General features: G+C 44.1%; 2 protein-coding genes across 3 annotated transcripts in view; both read right to left on the bottom strand.

Moving 5' to 3' along the window:
* Positions 1 to 2,526: 2,526 nt before the first annotated feature.
* mrpl3 (mitochondrial ribosomal protein L3) lies at positions 2,527 to 18,464 on the bottom strand. Of its 2 annotated transcripts, none has more exons than XM_035431535.1 (10): positions 18,206 to 18,464; positions 17,394 to 17,572; positions 16,705 to 16,796; positions 15,924 to 16,022; positions 14,319 to 14,418; positions 13,965 to 14,025; positions 9,502 to 9,613; positions 8,402 to 8,479; positions 7,481 to 7,558; positions 2,527 to 3,124 (listed from the first exon to the last, which is right to left on the bottom strand). In XM_035431535.1, exons 1-10 carry the CDS (start codon positions 18,298 to 18,300, stop codon positions 2,975 to 2,977), a joined length of 1,044 nt encoding a protein of 347 aa, XP_035287426.1. In that variant the 5' UTR covers positions 18,301 to 18,464; the 3' UTR covers positions 2,527 to 2,974. The 2 variants fall into 2 exon arrangements, with proteins under 2 accessions (XP_035287426.1, XP_035287425.1); XM_035431534.1 differs by having other exon boundaries at positions 17,394 to 17,575; positions 18,206 to 18,455.
* A 1,861-nt stretch (positions 18,465 to 20,325) lies between these two features.
* Positions 20,326 to 22,365, bottom strand: part of cpne4b (copine IVb) — a 37,803-nt gene continuing 35,763 nt past the window's right edge. Inside the window, exon 16 of the mRNA XM_035428029.1 lies at positions 20,326 to 20,872. Within this exon, the coding sequence (XP_035283920.1) occupies positions 20,741 to 20,872 (132 nt within the window). The 3' untranslated portion in view covers positions 20,326 to 20,740. The remainder of the gene's footprint in view (positions 20,873 to 22,365) is intronic.

Raw genomic sequence — 22,365 nt, forward strand, 5'->3', positions numbered from 1 at the left:
ACAATTATTCTGGCTTCATTTTCTATACAATGGAACAAAACAATGCAGATTCAGTCCTATACCCAACTGCCATGAAAATGTTTTCTCCATGGTGAATTTGCATCGATGTGTGTGCTGGCTTTTGTTCCAACCAAATATTCGGAATTATGTTTTTTTAAACGCTGAAGACACCATTGCAAATCCAGTCCTATATCAGACCACCGCAAAAATGTTTTCACCAGATGCGCAGTCTGTCAATTTAGCTCATGATGTTAATTAAAATGGCAGATGCCATGGGTTGTAACATGATGTATACTTCTGGCAGACTTCAGAATTGACACCAGTGGTGAAGAAGAGGTAGTGTCCCCCATACTACTAATTTAATTTTCCCTCTGTGGAATTTCTGCAAATGTCCATGATCTTTGATCAAAGTACTTTAATATTGCTAAATGATGCAAGAAACTTTTTAGCATTATTGGAGACAGGTTTGAATTGCACCTCTCTTAAATGTTAAGAAGCGCTGGGGAAATCTTAGTCTTAAAATTCGACAGAGCTCAGGCGTCCCATTAAACGCAGAGTGGTCAGTGAGACCCCTCGGTTTGAACCAATTACAATTTCACATGTAGACACTCATTTTTAAAGTGGTGCAACCAATTAGTTACATGCGTACATTTTAGTCAAACAATATGCAAAACTCCTTCTCGGGAGTTCATTTGTAGTTTCTTATTATTATATTCTGTTCAAATGACTTAATGGTGAACCAAAAATAAACAGTCTGAAAACACCAATCAATTTTATTTTTTGCAGCTCCACAGGTCCTCTCGGCGTTGTGCATCAGCAGATTGCTCCAGCTTCTTGATTGGAATAAAGAAAGCAGTAACCGCTTTAAAATAAATGTGAAATTTTTTTTGTACTAAGGGACTAATTTAGTCAGGGACTTACCACCAAACAAATTGATTACACTGAAGCAGATGTGTGATTTTAGCAAGGACACAGATCCTGGGGACTAGGGGAGGGGAGGTGGTGGGGTGCGGAGGAGGGTGAAAACACCAACAGGGGACTGGGAAATGTGGCCCTCATGTCATGCCACCAACTTCAAGGAGCACCAGGAAGCCTCCTCCCATTCACGGGGGGATGAGGGAACTCCAGCACAGAACCTATCTCCGCTGGAACACTCCGGAACTGCACGGCAGATAAGGAAGCACAGAGCCTCTTGATGCGCATGACCTTTTGGGGGGGGGGGGGGGAAGGGGAGGGGTCCCTGCATTCTGATTGGATGGCGTACCATTCTCCTTAATCTCTGAGCCATTTCTCATACAAAATTGATGGCACGATTTATTCGGTTTATGAAGATAAAGGTCACCTATTCTCAAGCTCGCTGGCAGAACCTCTGCTATCCTATGGGGTCAGCTCAGGTCCTCTATGGGGAGAAAGCATAACAAAGCCAAAATATTTGTAAAGAGGACATTTTAAACGCTCATACGGAAGGTTCATGACCTTCAGAGATGAACTGAAGAGGGCATAAAAGATTCTTACTGGACCAAGACTACCTTTGTGCCTTTGTTCATGCTCTTAAAAACAGAGGAACCCACACAGAGAGGAAGAGACATATAGTACTATATTACATGCATCAATAACCCTTGTAAGATGAATGTGATTTATTATTCATCTTCTGTGTAGTCATAATGTTTAATAGCATCTATCCATATAAATTAGCCTTAATATTACATACCCTTTTTATGTGAACACTTGGTACAATTAAAACATTTTTTAAAATATATTAAATTGCAAAGGGTATACCATTAACACTAATTGGAAAGAAAACCGCAGACCATCACGGTTGACAAAACATAATGCACAGTTCATGTCCTCAGACATAATAGACAGTGTTTCCTAAACAGTAAAGAAACAAACACGCACCCCTTCCCACCCCCACCCCAGACTTTCATCTTGGTGCTGTTGCCAGCGGGAGGTGAGTATCGTTACCCCGCCTCCGCTGTCTGTGCGGAGCGACTGGCTCATCATTAGGCAGGCGGGCAGGCGGTTCGGGGGGGACCTTCGGGAGGGGGGTTTCTTCTCTGTCAAACTGTTCCCAGTCAATATGAGGCTCTTCCTGTCAGCGCCACAGCTGCGCTGCTCCAGATCACTCCCTCATTAAGGAGGCTCACGCCCAATGAATTATACAATTGGGTTTGATTTTGGGGAAGGGTAACGGAACTCCCTGCCGGGAGCAGCAGATTTTAGAAAACATGTCTCTCTTTCTCTCTTTCTCTCAAGGGGAGAGCATCAGTGCCTCTCTCGGGCCTGGAACCCACAACAGTCAGGTTTGAGAATCGAACGCCCTTGTTTCGACTGCTTCACACTTCTAACTTGCATTTAAGCATCCTGGACCGGCTTTCTATACTCCGTGATTTTTATTCAACACACAAAAATTCTTAATATCAGTAATGTTCAACAATACCCTCCAGAATGTAATGGAGGAAGTTCATTCATAGGCAAGGGTTTATTTCAGAGATCAGAAGCATCTTCAAGAAAAGACCGCAAAAATTCACTTATTTATTTCATGTTATTTTATTGATTTTATTTTATTTTATATATTTTTTATAAACATGACAGGTTTCAGGAGCTGAGTGAATTGGGCTTCATTAACACCTACAGGCCTCAGAACCATATTATAACTGTGATGTACTATCAGCCTAGAAGACAAAATATGTCAACTTTAACGGCTATTCTGTTTTAAACATAAATACACAGGGTGGGCCAACTGTTTTGTGAATAACTGCCAGATGAGGCCAGAATTGTTTTTCAGTAACTGCAAAGAGCAGGGAGCCGTTCTTCTTTAGAAATCCTGTACTCCGCGTCTTCTCTGGCCCTGTGCTCGCTGCCCTGCCTTTGTATTAAAGAAAGTGGGTCACCATAGCGACGAGAGCCCAAAGACAAGTAGAGGACACATGGGTGTCACATGGTCCGCATTTCCCAGACGCCAGCCGAGTTTTCAGGCCAAGGAGACCGAGGGCTCCCCAAACTGGAACACGTCCTCATCGTAGAGGTCCTCTGGGAGCTCTTCGTCCCCGTCAGCGAAGAAGGTGGGGAACGGGGGGTTCTGTGCGGCCCCCAAACGCGTGGGCACGATGGTGTCTCTCACCTGGGAGCGAGCAACAGAAACATCGCAGGAACGTTACCTCAACATCCCAACAGCATCGCAACAACACAGGAGGCACGAAAGCATGAACTACACTCTTACCCGAAACACAGCAGGAATAACAGAAGCAATATCACAACCTGCGGGATGTGTTTAAAGCAGTACAAACTCAAGCGCTTTTCACATCGTAGAAGGTGACTTCTATCTAAGCAAAAGTGAGAACCCGTCTAATGGCTATGTTTACATAACAAAGTATCTTTTTATTGTAGCCTACAAGGTGCAACTGACTGCTGTGCGCGAGTACAAAGCAACCTCAACCTTCAGACTGGCTGTAAAATGTGTCGAGCAGCATCTGTGTTTCACATATTTTTCATTTTTAAAATTGAATTTTTATAACCTATTTTCAATCCCTGCTTCATCAGGTGCTACCTTTCATTACTTGACAACCTGCACATTTCCCGACAAGTTCAATTTAAAAGTAGATGGAAAAACCAGAAATCGAAATTTCTGATTCTCAAAAAAACATGAAGGTTTATATAAATACAAAGGAGAATACAAAGGAATTTCTATTGTAGTCTGTAGTTCAGTGTTGGTCTCGTAGTTTGTAGAGCAAGATGTCATTTAATAAAATAAAAAAATGACTGCAGAATTGATTAATATAAAATTATTTTACAACCAAACTGAAGATATTAAAATCATAAGGTTTCAGCTAAACGTATCTTTAAATGTATCCATGAATCAGTCAGTGAAGCAAATTAACTATCAAGGTACAATAAAAGCATTTTTTTAACATTGTTTTTTTACATAAGCACATTATGTATAAATCAAGTTGTAGCCACATGATTCGCTTCTTGGAGGCATCAAAAGACAAATCACTTCAGGCATTTATTAAAGGAATCTGACTACTTCAAGAATATAGGCCTGAAAGATTAACTGAAACTTCTAATAAAACCAGGGATTATAAGTCCAGGTGCAAGTATACATAAAACATAAAGGGACATAAAAAATGACAAACTGCAGTGTCTGCTAGTTTCTCTGTTTTTTTTTGCAGTTGTGTGCTTCTTTGAAGTCACTTAATGGCTGGAGTCCAAAAACTGGTTTCCAAGGCCTAAATCAGCTGGCTGAACGAGAAATACACAAGTCTGCAAAACACTATGGCCATCAGACCAGGACCTGAGCTTGAGATTCCTGCTATTCCCTGGGACCCAATGAAATTCAGAGGACTAGAGCCCTTTATGAACAAAGCGCACCTGACAGACATGTATCCCGACACTGAACCTCAGAAACGGGAGGCAAGAAAATGAGCCTCAAATCAGAGGACAGAGACACAAATTAGCACCCAATGACTATGATAAAATCAGCATCGCAGCTGTCCTTTAATCTCCCATCTTCATCCCTGCTTGTTATTGTTCCCAATCCACGCAGGAGGGATGGACATATTCCATTAGTGCTAATCTGCACAATGTCTGCCATAAGACTTTTATGCACATCGAAACCTGTGGCGGGAGGAATGAAGGGCTGACTCTTCTGACATGCAGTTTCTGGAGGTCACCAGTAGGGGGCGCCACAACTGGCTATCTGGGTGTCCGCTGGGAACCGCAAGCGAGCGGGGATTAGAGGCTGGTGCAGAGGCAGAGAAACGTACACTGTATTACCATGACACCTAACACCCACCAGCTATCAGGAGGGGCATTATTTTGGAAGAAGTGGGAGGGCTTATTCAGAGAATTCGCCGAAAACCGGTTCATTCCAGACTGGGCACGAGTCCCCGCAAATATATAATATCGTAGAGTGGAGCTTAGCAGACTGAAACCTGGGCTTAATTCCCCCTTCTGAATCAGTCGCACAAAAGCTCGCAAATACAGAGTCAGCCTTCAAGTCTGCTTTGAAGTTCAAAATGAATAACCACAGAAGTTCCCTTTGGCTGCTCACTGACTCTCAGGTCTGCTTCGTTTGAGAGGAATATTAATGGTTGGAGATCAATAATGGGGGATGACTTGTTGTGGTGTGTTTCGTCTGATCTTGTTTCACTTGGGCACTGTTGTGTACAGTGAATTCCTCACAAAAAGTTCTGTTCTTTAAAAGCGATACTCAGCCAGTAAGAGGGAAGTGTGGGAATAACGTAATCAGCTCGTCCTGCCGCACCGGTGGCAGTGTAGGACAAGACTGAAACAGAAAAAAGGGTTGTCTAATTAGTCCTGGAAAAGCAACACCTATCAGGGACAAGAGGTTAACACCGGCTGTCCTTTTCAACAGCTTTGTGGTCCTGAAGGGCAATGGAAAAGACTCGAAGACTAGAGTTTATATCAAACTATTCTGTTGTAAAGCTGCACCATTTTTTTCATATCAAAGGGAGGGAGGTGTCAAGCTCAATCCTCAAACTCAAAGATATCAAAGACCCCTGTGCTGTCAAGATCCAGAGAGGGTATTCAGGGACAATTATACATTCAACTCACTCAATCGACTGTTCAAGGACCACAGGATGAGAGGAATGGAGCTTCACGGCTTGCTAGGCAACACCGACAGCTCATCTGCAGAACATCTGCGGAGCCTGGAACCCCGTGCCGGGTCGCGGGGTTACGCCAGTTAGCTTCCCCGAAAGTCGCGCAGCGTTTGGAGCTGAACACGCAGAAGCGAAAGCAAAACCGTTTCGCAGATTTGGCTCTCGCCAACCTCGTCTGTTCAGGAGAGGAGAGGAACAGACGGTAATCCGAGCCCCGAAATAAACACTGCCATCTCAGCAGGGTCCTGACTCAGCCCTCGGATGACTTCGAGCCGACGGCGCGGCAGCGACGATCGTCCCCCCCCTACCCCCCCCCACCCCGGCTCGCTCGGCCGTGACGGCACGCGGGCGCGACTCCCCCCGATCGTTTCCCGCCGGTGCGCCGGTCGATGGCGCGCGAGGCAGAGTCCTTCAAAAGCGCTGAGGCGAGCGAGAAAGCAGCCGCGCCGGGGCGGCTCTAAATCGGGAAGCTGAGCGGAGCGGAACGCAAGCCGTGCTCGCCTCATACCGACGCGCCACAGAAGTAAACAACTCGTCCGCAACACGACAAACAACCCGCTGGAGGAGCGCGGCGGCCCAGGCCTTGCCCTCTGAGGCGAAGGCCTCACCCATGACATCATACATAACCTGGAAGAAGATCAGGTCAGCCAGGGAGGAGCTGAGGTCAGGAGGGTAACAGCTGACCCCATATATTAGCTCCGACTCCTGAACCAATCATTTTTCTATTCACTTTTGATGGCTATTAGAAACAAAAATCTGAAGGGCTTATCCACACCTCAGCTTGCTGTGAGGGAGTCTTGTTCTGAAAAGGAATTAAAGTGGACAGCCAAAGATGCTTGGAATTGAGGTCTGTAAGTAGTGCAAGGGGGCAGACAATTCAGCAGAAGACCTCAGGTTTGTTAAAGACCAGGCTTGACACAATGCTAGGCACTCTCCAGAGGCATGGCCTGTGACACATAATAAAATGTTACATGACTTGCTGCCATAAGATGATCAAAGAAAGTGGTCAGAGGTCAAGACGAGGCCACACAGAAACAAGCTCTAATCACAGTGGCCAATCAGAGAGGGGAAAGGACGGGATGAAGTCAACCCATCCAGACAATGAGAATGTTCTGCTTCACTGAGGTTCCGGAAACGTTTTCACCAGTCACAGGCTGTTGAGCCGCTCCTTCGGGGTGAAGGCGGACATGAGGGGGACACCAGAAGGTCTGTCCACATCCGTAGTGGGAAATATACAACTTTAATCAGTCAAAAATCACTGCCGGAGACGTGCCGCACAGTATCATATTAATCGCCTGCCTGGGAAATAATCAGGTGTGATTAACAGAGACAGCGGCTCTGCCTTAATGTAATTTAGATTTAAATTCAGCGTAGTGCCCCTGCATAATGTCACCAGCTCAATATTTACCCACGGGGCGTTTGAACTATGAATGTAAAGTGCTGAGGAAGGTGATTAATGCGGGCCGAATGATTATTAATGTGGATGGGCAAGGTGACCCGCTCCGGAGACGTGGGCTTTGTGCAGACGTCACATGACTCGGAGTGTAGGACGGAGTGTAGCACAGTGGGTAAGGGACTGGGCTTGTAACTGAAAGGTCGCAGGTTCGATTCCCGGGTGGGACACTGCCGTTGTACCCTTGAGCAAGGTACTTAACCGGAATTGCTTCAGTATATATCCAGCTGTATAAATGGATACAATGTAAAAATGCTATGTAAAAGTTGTGTAAGTCGCTCTGGATAAGAGCGTCTGCTAAATGCCTGTAATGTAATGTAAATGACTCCACAGCGCCCCCGCTGTCCTGCCACACAGCGGTGGTGTGCTGGAGCCACGGGTGTGTGGTGCGGCGGGGCCTTACCTTGACTAAGCAGTTCCTGTGCCCGGGAACCGATCCGTTCACGTAAATGACGTTGTGTTTGGTGTTGATTCTCCAAACCTGGAGGGAATATTCAAAAACAAGACACTGTAACTCACAGTAACTCACTGCAACCCAGCCACCCACACACACTGAGCCATGTTACAGACTGCACAGACTTGCAGTGTCACTTTTTTATCCACTTATAAAGCCAAACAGGCTTACATGATTAAATTATTATCTGGTGAACACTTCCTGAAGATATTCAGGTTCAGCACTGTGCTAAATGGTACAGCTGAGTCTCGTTCAACCTTCTGGTAACAAGCCCAGTTCCTTCAAGGAAGGATCTCACCACATTCGGCTGAATCCGCATATTCCTACTTATTTATATAGTGTTAGTAATCAAACTAAATATAGCTTAGTTCAATTTGGAAAGTTACTAAACATAGCTTTTAAAAAAACTGTGGTTCTCCCAAAAGCAGTCTCTGGATTTCACACTTTGCTAATATCTTATAGGAACCAAAGTCAATTACTTTGCAATGCACTACACAAGCTTGTGGTAATGAAAATGACCCCCATATGTCACAATAAGGTTTAAATGCTAGGAACATCCTACTGACAAGCCAAACTACTGACAGAGAGCAGGAACCTGGATGTATATAGTATATATTAATCACAAATAATGACACGTGGCTGAGATGTACATATGTTTTATTCCCACCCATGTCGGTTAGCCTAATCTTGTCCATCAGGGTGTAGTATCGTGTTCCAGGCGTTTGTATCGCGCGGACAGTAAAACGCATTTTGTACGCTCTTGGGCGAGTTGTTCCTTTCAGGACAGAGCTGCGCTGCTGCCTACGCCGCGGAGGCCTGGCGCTGATGTCGTTTCTCCGTGTCAGCGGCGCGCTGTTTATGCTCCCGTACCTTCAGCCCGAAGGCGGTGTCGTAAACATTCCCCATCCGACCCGGCATCTTCTTCCCCTTCCACACTTTGGCTGGGTCCTGCGAGAAACAGCCAGGCCCGCGTTATTCACACACACCCCGGGCCGCGCTGCTGAATAACTGAATAGTTACCGTACATGGGCCCGCATAAACACACACACACACAAACACGGCGCGCATAAACACACACACACGGCGCGCATAAACACACACACACACACACACACAAACACACGCACACGCACACAAACACGGGCGCACATAAACATAAACACACACACACACCCACACAAGCATAAAACACAGCGCGAATGAGCCAGACCTCCGACATTTATCAGCCTTAAATGATTAATCACTCAAAGGCAGACACAACTTTCTCTTGCATTTTTCATGTTGGGGACGTAAGAGGAAGCATCCATCTTAAACACATAATAATTGTAAGAAAACCTTATTTGTAAAGACCATTTCTGACAATGGCGCCAATAAACATGTAAGTGGTTTGGTAATCACATTAAAAAGGCATTGCTTCAAAAGAACGTTCTCAGTAATAGATACCATAGGCTGAGTGTGTATTCTGCCATTTGACCAGCTAAGGCAATAGAGAGAATGTACTCATTTATTTCTATTTTGTAGCAGTTAAATTGTGTACATCATTAATCTGGTTTACTGCACACAATGTGACCACGCCTGTTGCATGTTGAATTTTAATTGCTGCTGCTGTTTTCGGTAGCTTGATTAACTTGGCTGTTAACAAGAAACATATTTTTTTTTCTTGTTCTAATCAATTGAACAAACTGTTTTCAAAGAGCACCTTCCATACATCACTCAATTTGTATGTTTTTGGCATCCTGGCATTGACGTTTCCCAAAAGATCGGGAAGGCTGCCAGTGAGGGCGCATTTGCGGTTGCGTGCGGTTGCGCCTGAGCAAATCTGTTGCCGAGGTTACACGCTGTCAGGGAGATAAACGAGCAGGTGCTTTCAGCACATTTTCAGCTGGCCCGGTTCTCGAGTCAGAGGTGATATTGGGGGGACGGGGGGCTCGCCGCCCTCTGACCTCCACAGACCGCGCGCGCGCACTCACCCCACCGGGGCCGGAAGCCCCCGGCCTCCTGTGGGTCTTGGTCTGCCCGTGGGACGCCGGCTGACCTTTGAACCCGTACCTCTTCATGACGCCCTGAAAGCCCTTCCCGATTCTGAGGGGGAAAAAATGACAAAACAACAAACAAATATGGATTTTAAAGAAAAGGTAAAACTTTCAAAAGCAAAACAATCATGTTCCCGTTATTTTGCCTCAGGTAATCACCGCTTGAACATCGGAACACCTTGGTATAGGGCAGTCAGGTGTTGCATGTTGCTAAAACCTGGCTTTCTGAGAGAATATTATCTTTAAAAAAGGGCAGCTAGATCCCCTGGGAGAATCCAGAGATACATGCCCACAGAATCTCAGCCCCATTAGGCTCCTAGTTTAGTAGTTGCATTTCATGCCTCCTAACATTCAGCGGGTTGACAAAATGATAAATCCCAGTGCTTAAAGACCTTCTGCAAAACATAATCCACCTCTGCGGATGTGACAGCGTTTCACTCTGCATCTCCATTAGGCACACAAATAAACAGGCCCCATTTTATGAGTCAATTTCGGCCGCTAACAAGCTACCTTAGGCTCTTACTCTACCAGAAAGCAGAGTTGGGCTATCTTTATGAAATATGCATCGAAAGGCCTTCAAACCGACCAAAGGAACACCGAGAGATTGAAAACCACTTCAAAACGGTGCGAGTGATCATGTAACTCGTAAACGACATGACCGAGGCAGTGCATTTTTAATGGCCCTCAAAACGCCTGGAACAATATAGGAGAAACAAAGCAACCCAAGTACAATTTAGACGCCAACAGGAAATAACAAAAGGGGTTTTTAATGAGAGAGATGATGAGGTGGGCTCCTTGTTGTGCCCTCCAGTGATAAGAGAAGAGGAGGTGAACATACCACGGACATTTTCGCAAACCTATTTTTAAACCTGCATTGATAGGAAACAGAAAGAGAAAGAAAGAGGGAGAGAGTATGGTTTGTGGGGGAAATGGAGGGAGAAAGTGTGTGTGTGTGTACATGTGTGTGCATGTGTGTGTGAGTGTTGGATGGCTGGGCTTTGATGGTGTATTTTATAGTGTGTGATGGCACATAATGGTACGTGCGTGTGTGTGTGTGTGTGTGTGTACATCGAGTGAGAAATGGGGTCTGTGTATGTGTGTGTAGAATTTAAACGGACTGCTCTTCCATACAGAGCAGCGTGACAGTCAGTAAATCTGTGAAACAGGCCCTGTCACAGCAAAGCTACTGAGAAACAGGCAATTTTCTAAACCACTATCATTTTACCCTTAATCTACGATAAGGCACAAGGTTTCTCCCCAACAGCCAGCGTTCGCACATGCAAGTATCAAACTCAAGAGAGCAGAATCTTCAGTCTACTCATGCACACCTCCCCTGCAATTCAGCCTCAGGTCCAGAACGTATCTAATGAAATTAACGCCTACCATCACAAATACCATTGGGTGCACTTGTGCACAACGTGAATTCGTCATCACTACGTGTAACTCCTAAGCGAAGTAACTCCTTTATTAAAAAAAGAAGTTATGTACCATCTCACTCCTTAATTTTTATTACTGTGCCCTGCCTGCATCAGTTTAATCATTGTGGAATACCCAGCATGCTCTGCGTAACTAATTGCCTGACGCCCTGCAGGCAGGAGGGCTGGATGAGAGAGCGGACTGAGGCGGCGTTCATCCCTAACAGGCCAGCGGCGGGAGCTCGGCGGGGTGACCTTCCGCTCAGAGGGCCCGTGATTGGGACAATGTAAGGGAGAGGGTGTGGCCTGACAAAGCGTGAGGGGGACAGGTCGGAAACACTCTCCCCCCCCACCCCCTTCTTCAGCGCCTCTGGGGATTTGGGTCTGTTCAGGGTTCTGTTCTTGTCTTTTCCGCCTCGGCCAAAAACAATTACTCACTAAAGCCAAGGTCTTAAGTCTCCTTAGCCCTGATGGCTTTCTGCATGGATTCACTGCAGAGAACTGTGGAGATGATGAGTCTGATTCGCTTGTTTGGATAAAAACACTGTTCAGCTAATGAAAGAGACCACTGGCTTAAACAGAAGACAACACTTTTTCTGTACTTTGGTGCAACTTCTGCTGACTAAAATCAATTACGATAAAGGAAAAAGCAGTGTTGCTAGGAGGAAACCTGGTATTTAATAACAAACAAAAACTGCAAACAAAAATGGCCCACATCCAGAATATAAACATTGAGATTTGATTAACTTTTAGACATACCATCAAAGCCATCTGAACACAAATCTTTTGGCTTTGGTTCCAATTTTTTATACTCAGGAAGAATTCAATTAAATTTTCTAAAATTTCCTGTCCCCAGGGCTTGTGCACAAAATTAACACATTAAAGCTTTTTCACTGGAGGTCTTCTTTTCAGAGTTTACGTTAACACAAACACACATGCACACGTGAAAAACCTTCAATCGCAAAAAATACCCTGCTCCTAACACTAAACGGTGACTACATCAATATACAATCATCTCTGCTGGCTGCCAAATGAAGCAACAAAAAAATGACCAGGATGGCGGTTACAAAGCTACTCTGAACAAAAAGGCAACTTACAGAATACCCACTTGGACAAAATGAGGTAATGCTGTGGTATTTAGCTGTCCCGTTAACACTGCTGGACATGTACACCTCACATCAGAAAATGAGTTCAAACACGGATGTGACAGGTGTACGCTATTCTCCCTCCAGCACTAGGAGCCCTTTTCAAAGTGATGGGATGTGACACAGGTGTGAGAAGTCACATGACCTCTGTATTAACAGCAAAGAAGGTCCAGCTGAGGTTTTCCCACAGCTATGAAGGTGTGAACAATAAGCCTGTTTTATGTTACCAATTTAAAAAGGAGGCCTTGAAACATGCAAAACACACCGAGAGGATCCACACACACAATAACCACATGCCAAAGGCTTTGGGTTTCTCAGCTACAAAGGCATATGGCTTTGACTTCAAAAAGCTCCCTTTGGGGCAAAACAAACTAAGAGTTTAGCACTGAACAATACATTTGCATATAGAATATTGTATCTGTACTCAGGTCATGCTAGCAGCAGACTGCAGCTACATCTCTTTATTGTTTATTTCAGAAAGGTGATAATTAGCATCACTCACACCACAACCATGACTATATTTTAAAGATTTTGGAAACCTATTGCTGTGCCAGGGTAAATGTCAATATAACCAGTTAAATACTGCAATTCACTGTCGAGTTGTACCCATACAGTATTTCCTGGTAACTCTGTAATAGTTAATCAGATTATGAGCAGATAAGAAGCAGATAAGCCTCCCAGTCACTATGCTGGCTTTTCCTTCGGAATCTCTGCAACGGGCTTTGACAGATGCATTGGAGACGCACACCAAAACCAGTGAAAGCCAGACCACACACAGTAATTCAGGAATCTCGCACTGTTCAACGGTTTAAAAGCCGAATCGTGTAAGATCATGGAAAAGTGCAGCAGCCTTTAAGTGCTGAGAGCACGGTTTCCTGAGCATGCCAGAGCAGACGGGCAGGAACCCGCAGCGACACAAAGGAATTCCAGCCAAAACAAAAAAAGCGATGACGACTCGATAAGCCGCGAAAAGCTAAGCAGCGCATCCCGTCCTGGATCGCCTCATCCCGCACTAATTGAGTACAATCAGGTCACAGGCACGTTTTGAAATGATAAGGGCTCTAAATTAATTACGAGTTCCGTCTCCGAATCGCCGCCCCGAGAAAAAGGAACGAGGCTCGCGGTACGCCTGAAGGCGAGAAATAATTACCCGCCAGAGCTCCGGTGGAGGCGGAACGCCGTAGCGCAGGATACGGCAGCCTCAGCCGCGCGCGCACCTCCCGGGACGACTCCGACAACGCACTGAGACGCTGGAGTAGCAATACCCCCACCCCCCCCCCCCCCCAACCTCCCCACCCCCCAACCCAACTCCAGCAAGCTCGATCGGTGTGCGACGGGAGCGGAGGAACACGCCGACCTAATTACACACTTCCTGCGTGTACGAGGAGAGTGAACGTATTCATGCCCTGCTGGTAAACAGCTTTTCCGTGTAATCCCGTTTCACCCTTCGTCCGCGCCGCGCTCGCCTTTCACCGCAGGTTCTCGTAGTTTACGCTGCCAGAGGAGAGAGGGGCTGGCACGGGCTCCGAGCATCACACATGGAAGAGGAATCATTCAGGGGCGTGTAGCACCCATTCCATACACATTACCAGGAGTCAGACTGTGCGCTGCACTTACATGTACTGCAATGTTGGAGTGTATAAACAACCATTTTAACATTTGTTTGTTGTTTAATTTCCATATTTGAACAAGCAAATACTCATTTTCATTGAACCAGGTCATAGAAAATGTATCCACTCAATAAGGGGGCTCATGGGGTTTGAATGCTTGGCAACCTGCACCGGAAATAACACGTAAACGGCAAAGATGAAGAAGAGAATGACAAAGAAAACTCGCTCACGTTTTGGCCGTGACATCAATGTAGTGGCCCGGACGGAAGTGGGCTGCGTAGAGCGGAGTGCCTGGAAACACAGAGCAATGGATGCAATGTAAACGTTGTGCAAGTCCCTCTAGATAAGAGCGTCTGCTAAATGCCTGCAATGTAATGCAATGAGTTACTTTTAAATACAATTAGCAACCTTAAACTAAATCATGTCTGTCAGACCCATTACATAAGAGATCCTGTCAGGCTAGATGGGGTCGTCTTTAACTGGCACGACAGGGCCAATGCAGTTGAACACTGTGGTGGCTCGACTGGCAAGTATACAGGCAAGAGCTGAATGCCCAAAGCGCTCACTTGCCAGAGCAGCCTTACCTGGTTTTATGATGGCATTATCGGACACCTTGAACGTCGTCAGCTTCTGCTTTGGAGGGACCCCGGCGTTCCGGAACATCTCCATGTGCTCCTCCGACCTCTGCGATGGGGAGACGCGAGACATGCAGGAAGGCACAAATTAAAAACTTACAGCGGGCCACTCCAGCGGGGACTGGATGCTTCCCCCATTAAAAAAAAAAAAAAACACACAGAGTACAAAACAGAGGAAAGAGTTGCTGACGCAGCCTCAGAGGGAATGCCCTCTGCCGTGACAGCTATGTGCAGGTGTGCCCTCTTCAAAAGCACAGCAATAAACGGTTCTGACAAGCAGAGAAGAGGCGAGAGGCTAATACCCCAGCTAATGACCTCTCCTTGGAACACGCTGCAGAACACACCGCTAATTACTGCAACCCCGTCGTAAATCGCGCGAAGGCAGGAGATTCAGCGTGCTCTTTTTCACGAAGGTGAATTCTTCAGAGGATCAGGTACAGGAGGTCATGGTTTTCAGAAAAGATAGTCGTCCTTTAATGAGGCTAAACTGGTCAGCATCAAATGCCACAGTAACTACTGTTTGAAAGTTATCCCACAGTCTTAGGCTCTGACAGCTGGAATGTACTCAGAATCTCTCTCTCCAGTGACACAGAGAATTGTTATATTTGAGCATCTTCTCACATTAATGCTTTAGTTCATCTCAGCCTTTTTTTGTCAGCTACAAAAAAGCTTACATTTTCCCCATCTATCAAATCATTCAAACCTAATCAAACGTTCTGAAAAGGGTCAACGCAGTTCACTCATATCAAAACACTTCTAGACCAGACAAATCAACGCCTCTCGCTGCGGTAATCAACGGTTTGGGCAAATCATCGGCAAAAAGCCTGCTGTGAGCCCAGCTGTACCGCCAATGGGAGGGTGTAGCGTGATGAAGCACTGGGTATGACATTCGCATCGCTAACCGCTGAAGCTACAGCTGCCGTTCTGCCTGACCTGCCACAGAGCTTTCAAAGGGACGCGAAAGGCGAGCAGAGCCGACCGCAGGAGCAGCACCTGCAGCGCCGTGCGGAAATGGAGCTCCCACAGTGACACGGGCTATTTCAGTAATGTATTTCAGGCTTGAGATCATGCGAGTTCTACAAAGTACTGGGCTCTGGAGGCAAAACGAATCCCCTCACATGGGGCTGGATTGTCTAGACCGAGCTCTCATATTGTGTTTTTTTTTTTTTTCCTGAGAATATCCCACTCCGCTCTGAAAATAAAAGAAGCCTTAGATTTGGTACTCCGATTTCCTACTCTTAAGACATCCCATCTCTCCCTCTTTTAGGGATGCTTTGTCTAACGTCTCCCTCCAGCTGTATTCTAGTGCTCAAAAAACATCTACCTGTCAGAGTAGCTGCTGCTGGCAAAAGCCTTTTGCTGTTATGGTGAGCAGGTGGGGGGTGCGGATGTCCAATGCAATTTCAGAAAATTGTACTTTGAAGCATGCACAAAAAAACCTTGTATGGCTTCCAAACTTCAAATGAATAGAGAATAAATCTCTCAGTCAGTGTGCAGAAGGCTAAAGCTATCCTTTGGGATTTAAACCTCAGGCCTGTTTTCCTGGATACTCACATAGAACGGAGACACGTTTTTGCCGCCCACAATGAGAGCTGCAGTGTGCCCATCAAAGTCTTCTTTGGACAAGTGCTTAATGACATGGCAGTCCAGCACCTGCAGAGAAACGCAGAAACAGGAATTATCTCACACAGGCTCAAGCTCACGTTAGGTTAGCTCAGAGCATATATTCAACTGATAATGCGCAGAGCACGTTTTCCATCATTTTCGCACAGCACGTATTTCCCTCTGCTTGTGTGAAATACATTTTCAGTCACTCTCGTGGAAAACATATTTCATTTGCTTGTGCTCAGAACACATTTCAATCAGTCGAGGAAAGAACATGTTTGTTTGTTCATGCAAGGAACAGTCACCTGCTGTACTCACATAACTTTTGTTCCATTTGAATTCACTGGCACGCAGAACACTTTCATTTTCTCACATGCTCAACACGCATGTCATATTATTGTGGGTCCTCCTATGGCCTAGACTGAATTTGTTCCCATGCCGACAGGTCAATAGTCCCTTGGTGTGATTCTTAATTGGCCAGAGTGTTGCTAAGGGAGGGTGCCATAGGTGCAGAAATAGGCTTCACGTGTTTTTAGAGCCAAATGCTTTCAAGTATATCTTCACAAAAAGCCAGAACAGATTTTGTACTGAATGGACAAGTCAGCAGTTGAGACTGGGTTTTCAAACCTGGCTTAACTAATAATCCAAACAATTTTATAATATAAACAACAAAAACCACGTGCTTGTGCTGGCTGAGATACACAGCCTTTCTCCTCTTTGCCCACCTCACCTGGAGCATGGTGACCACGCGTTTATCTCCAGTTTTGGTCCAGATGGGCATCATGCCCATCTTCAAAGCCACCAGACCAACTCTCCGACTCCCTGGCAGACAGACAGACAGACAGAGCACATTGTAAACAGTGAGGTCCAACTGTTAAATTCTGCTCCCAGGCACAGGGAGGTACCTGAATATCTAAACCTCAAAAAAAATCTATCCTTATCTTTGGAATTAAGTGTTAGTGTTTCAATGCAACGGAAAGGAAGAACCACAGCACATGGTTATTCCAATAAATTAGTATTGTTTAAAATCATATCTCTAGTTGAGTTAGCAGTTGCATAAGGTTCAGAGCACAGGACTGGGCATACAGATGGTATATCCCTGAGCAATATACTTTACCAAATTCACTACAGTATGTTCAAATGCACTGTACACCTTATAAAGTAAAGCAGTAAGAAGAAACACTACACATCTATGCAGAACAAACACTACTGCAATTTCTGGATTAGCTAACATTGTGTTATCTTATCTAGGCTACAACTTAGATTTGAAATATGATTATAGATGATATCCATTCATTCAGCAAGATAGGTACAGAAGTAATCAGGGTTACTTATTTTGCTGAGGGGGCAAGAGCACCAGCTTACCAATTCCAGGTAGCTTGTCCTGTACCTGAAACACTTTTCAGACGCTGCACTCACCTTCCTCCCACTTGTGCCTCGGCCAGGGCTCATCTTTAAGGGGGTTGAGCATGCTGGCGGTTTGGCTGCTGTACTCCTCTGGAATCACTTTTCTCAGAAAGCTGGAATTCTCCTCTGAGAGGTGTTCGTCCCACCATGTCGTGCTTTTGATTGTCCGCACAAACTGGACACCAAGCACACTGCTTAAAACCAGAAAGCCATTAAGATGTATAATAAAAATTTATTCAATGAACTTACTCCAATTGTAATATAAAAGACATGCATTTGCCTGATAGTAGCAAGACTTTAACATCATGACAACTCTATTTACATGTATTGTCTTTCACATTGAGAATGCCCTGGTGAGTATGTATTTCTTACGTGCGAACGAGAACGACAAATAGGCGGCTCTCAATGTACAACAGTTAAAAACAAGCAGTCATCGCATCCCCTGCCATTAGCTATGCAGTACTGTTTCTCCATTTAATACAGCAACGTTTTAGAAAATTGTCCCACTACTTATGACTTCAACATTGGAAATAGGTAGTGCTAGTTAGCCGATTACCTAGCTCGATAACTACTGTAGCATTTCCCCTTGTGTTGGCGCTAGGTATGCTGCGTTAGTTATACAGAATCAATACTGCATTGTATCAGACTGACTGTTCAGCCAGTTAAACGTAGCTACTATGATCGCACTTCAAAATCTCAACAACGTAGCCAGGTAGCTAGTTATACAACTATTACACATTACAGGATAAATGGTAAAACAGCAAATCTCTAACGCCTTGGTTTTAACTAGTTAGCACGATACTAAAAGCAAGCTGTTTCCGTACCTTTCTCCTGTTGGCGCTGATCGGCTGACAATAAAACGTGTTCCTCTTAAAAGCGGATCTCCCAGCCTCAGAAACCTGCAGCCCCAAGCTGCCATCCTAATTTAGGAACCTTTAATATTCTATGTATGGATACGATTAAATCTGCGTTTCCAATTTAAATGTAACATTAGCAACACATGTTAGCTATCACGCCGGTGCATGTTGTTATGAGAAATGTCACCCTGAGAACTTCCGGGTACTACAGTAAAATATTTCCCCTCGCGACTGTAGCCTAAAGTTCCGGCCCCAGAACTTCAATCGGTAAAAGGCTATTTGCTGAAACTTGTCTTGTGCCCATGGAGGACAATAAAACGGTATAATTGTGCATGTACAGAATAATATTATTGCCGTCTTCCGCAGTCAAATGGGCGTTGCAGTGTAGTATGATGGTTACCGATACTGGTCTTGTAACCTAAATGTCACAGTTCCGATTCCCAGGTAGGACACAGCTGTTTACCCCTACATTGCTTTGGTATGTATCTAGGATGTAGGGTGCCTTATAAAGTAATGCAGTAAGTAAAAACACTACTCATCTATGCTGAACAAATACTACTGCAATTCCCGGATTAGCTAACATTGTGTTATCTTATTTGTAATTTAGATTTTTAGGTATTATTATAGTTGATATCCCTAAATTAAGCAAGATAGGTACTGAAGAAATCAGTGTTACTTATTTTGCAGAGAATTCTCCTCTGCTTATATAAATGATTGCAATGTAAATGCTATGTAAAAAGATGTTGTGTAAATCGCTCTGCATAAGAGCGTACCTGCTAAAAGCCTGAAATGTAAATGTAACATGCGTAATGAAGTCGAGCAGTGATCTGACTATTGAGGACAGAGGTTAGCGGTTGAATCAGTAAAGTTATATAACTTGTGATGCCACGAGTTGGAAGAGAGAAAAGAAAATAGGCTCTTTCTTCAGTGCTGCTTTGTTTGACCACAAATGGGAAAATAGTCATGCGCGTGGGATGGAGAAAGAAATATGTACATATTATACAGATTGTTATTATATTTGAGTTCTATGTGCTGATATATGCATTATCTTTCTGTTGTGCATGCAAAGTGATGCAAATGCTGTCGCAATATTTCTTTTCTATGAGCAGATGTTTCTGATCCTTCTGCTCTTCATGTACGGTGGCCATGAAAGGGCTAGACAAATCAACAAATCAGAAAACACAAAAACAATTCACCAAAGATATGAGTTCTCCCTGTCATTTGCGCATTATATTTTTGTACAGCAAATGTGCTTTTCATATTTTGGCTCGCCTACGGGGGTACAAGGGCCAGTGGGACATTTTTGAGCTAAAATCTTTGAACCTCCTTCTTGTGCAATTTAATTTAGTCTGTTTATAGGCTTGATGGCTGTGCTGAAATTGTATTAACATTAACATGTTGAACGCAGCAGATGTAACAGTTACAAAGTCCTGGACAAAAACATTGCAGGAAGTCGTACATGTCCCATTAAATCTCAAAAATATCCATTGGCTTGAAAACAAGGACCACAGCTGGAAAATGCTCTCCCTCCATTATCCTCTGTGTATCAGAGTTTTATTATATATTTCTTCTCTGCTAGACTCCCCGCAGGCCTGTCCTGGTCATACACACTGTTAATGATTAATTATGCCTGATAGCAGAGTTAATTGAAAGGCCTCTGTGCTCCAAACTTCAAACAGCTTTGTGATTCGTGTCTCTCCCAAGCTACTACTTCCTTTCTCACTTGCATCTGCATCTCAGTCCGCTCCTGAGAACCAAGTGCTTTCACAGTGCTACTGTAGCATTTTAGCAAAATGTTCTCTTAAGATGGCAACCATTTTACTGATGCAGAGGAGGCTTCACTGGGCAGATTTGGAGCCAACATCAGCTATGTGTACTTTCACATCCACATGACTACAACTTGAGATGGCCGAGATTGTGGTTTTTAAATCAGAAGCGTAACAGTGCTTGAAAGAGAGGGATAATTATTCCTATGGTTCATGCTAGTTACACCAGAGTGTGGATGTGTGGTCTATCTAGCATTAAAAGCATCAATTTGTTTAATTTTTCATTAAAATGGCTACTATAAAGAAACAGAAAAGACCCAGTGAAAAACAAAAAAAAACAGTTTTTTTATTGACATGCAAAATACAGTCCGTTTATCTGCTTTATCTGGGAAAAAATATTCAGTCCGAAGCAGATGAATCTAATACAGTTATAGCTGCTATTGACTTTCATTGATCCAAAATACTTTACAATGTAAGAATATTAAGAAATTTAGCAAAATCTCAACAAACCTGTAGAAAAACCAAAACAATTATTTTGTATATGTTTTCCAAGTCAACATGCTCTTGTGTAAAGAAGTCAGTTACTTGCGTTGTTTTCTATGTACAAATTTCTTCAAGAACACTGTTAGGTTACAGCTGCGGGCCTCAGGGCCCAGACATGCAACAAAGCTGTAAGTTAGAAATCACCAAAACATGCTATTTCTGCACGGACAATGTGGAACTGTGTGTGATGATGTCATGGGCTGAACGTCCTGGAAGACTCGAAATCGGCGAGACACTTAGGCTTGATTCCCTTTCCGTTGTAGTAGTCGACCACTTGGTTGGGCACTTCTGCTAAAACGCTCTTTGCCAGGGCAGCAGGAGAGGCCTGGAACAAAGAAAATTGGCATATGAAAAAGAGTCACCTTATAGTGAAACAAATTTATACGTGCAACTGCATCACAATAAAGAAGCTTCTTTTGGCTCAGGCTAAAAATGCATTTCATTCCTTCAATGACACTGACACTCAGTCACAAGTTTCACAGTCTCAAATTGCATGAGATCGCTGAGATAAAGATACAGGGGGTACAGCTGCATGCAGTTAATCCAAAGGTCCACAATATCTTTTCTCCAAAATGGGTTAGCAAAGGTAGTGGAGGGACTCTTCCCTCCTGAGCTACACCAACACAGCCATTTTGGATTCTCTTTCAGATGCCCCCACTCAGAGATTTTCATTGCCCCTCTGAGATGCTTACACTCTCAGAAGAAAAGGTTCCTCTGTGTTTTCTCAGAGGAATCCTATCTAGTTCAAGGTTTCTTTGTCAGGTAAAATGGTTCAGTCTGGAAGCTTTCACACTTTTCACACTTACCAAGACGGTTCCATAAAGAACTAAAAAAGGGTTTGCCTAATGAGACAAGCCAAAGAACCTTTTTTTCCAACAGTGCATTTTTGTAAAGAATAGGGGGTATTCCCCAATGTCTTGGCTAAATTCTTACTTTTGTTCAAAGTCGATGACCTAGCCATCCCTACAATTTCATCACTGGATTTCTCCACCTTATCTCCCTGGTAGGTGCAATCTTCTGTGCTCAGTATTCTTTGTTATGCTCTTGGAAATCTGTGAAAGGAATTTGTATCACACCAAGAACATCCTCCTCAACTTTAGAGTAGCAATAAAAGAGACACACTTCTCTTCTTCAACAAAAAATTAGGATTATGTTTTATCTCTGTCTTTTACCACAATCAGTACTACTCTGTGGGTCCCACACATTTGGTCATCTCCAGTTCGCTGTGAAAGATGGCTAATGAGTTTAATATATTCATCTATTAGCAGTGACATTAGTAATATTAACAGTAACTCTAGTACTAGTAGAAGTATTTTAAATAAACGTACTACTGATAGTAGTACTATTTGTGAAAATAGTAGTAATATTAGTGGTAGTGGTAGTAGCAAAATTGCTAACAATAATGGTAACAGTAATAATATCAGTAGCAGTAGTAGCTACTATCAGTAACAGTATGAGTGGTAGTGGTAATATTAGTTCTATATTTTTCACCTTTTGCAGTTTCTGTGGCCTACGTTTCAAAATCTGAATGAATCCATTCTGTACTGAATCACACAAGAGACAAGCATTTACTTCAGGCTGAGAGACTGGCAGTGTTGCGTGGGCACGTAGTCAGCGGAGAGAAAAAAAATCTACCTCAATTTAAAAATGTCGCAGAATTAAAGTGCCGTGGCAAATCTTCTTGTCTGTGCACTACATTGCACTGAGAGATGAATTTGACTTGATCACTGAAGCTATAATGCCCTGTCATTTGCAATTATTTAAGATGCTGTGTTTGGAGTTTTTGTTTCCCTGCCAACATTTCAGATTTATGAATCA

Source organism: Anguilla anguilla, chromosome 8 (genome assembly GCF_013347855.1).
Source record: "Anguilla anguilla isolate fAngAng1 chromosome 8, fAngAng1.pri, whole genome shotgun sequence".
Lineage (NCBI taxonomy): Eukaryota > Metazoa > Chordata > Actinopteri > Anguilliformes > Anguillidae > Anguilla > Anguilla anguilla.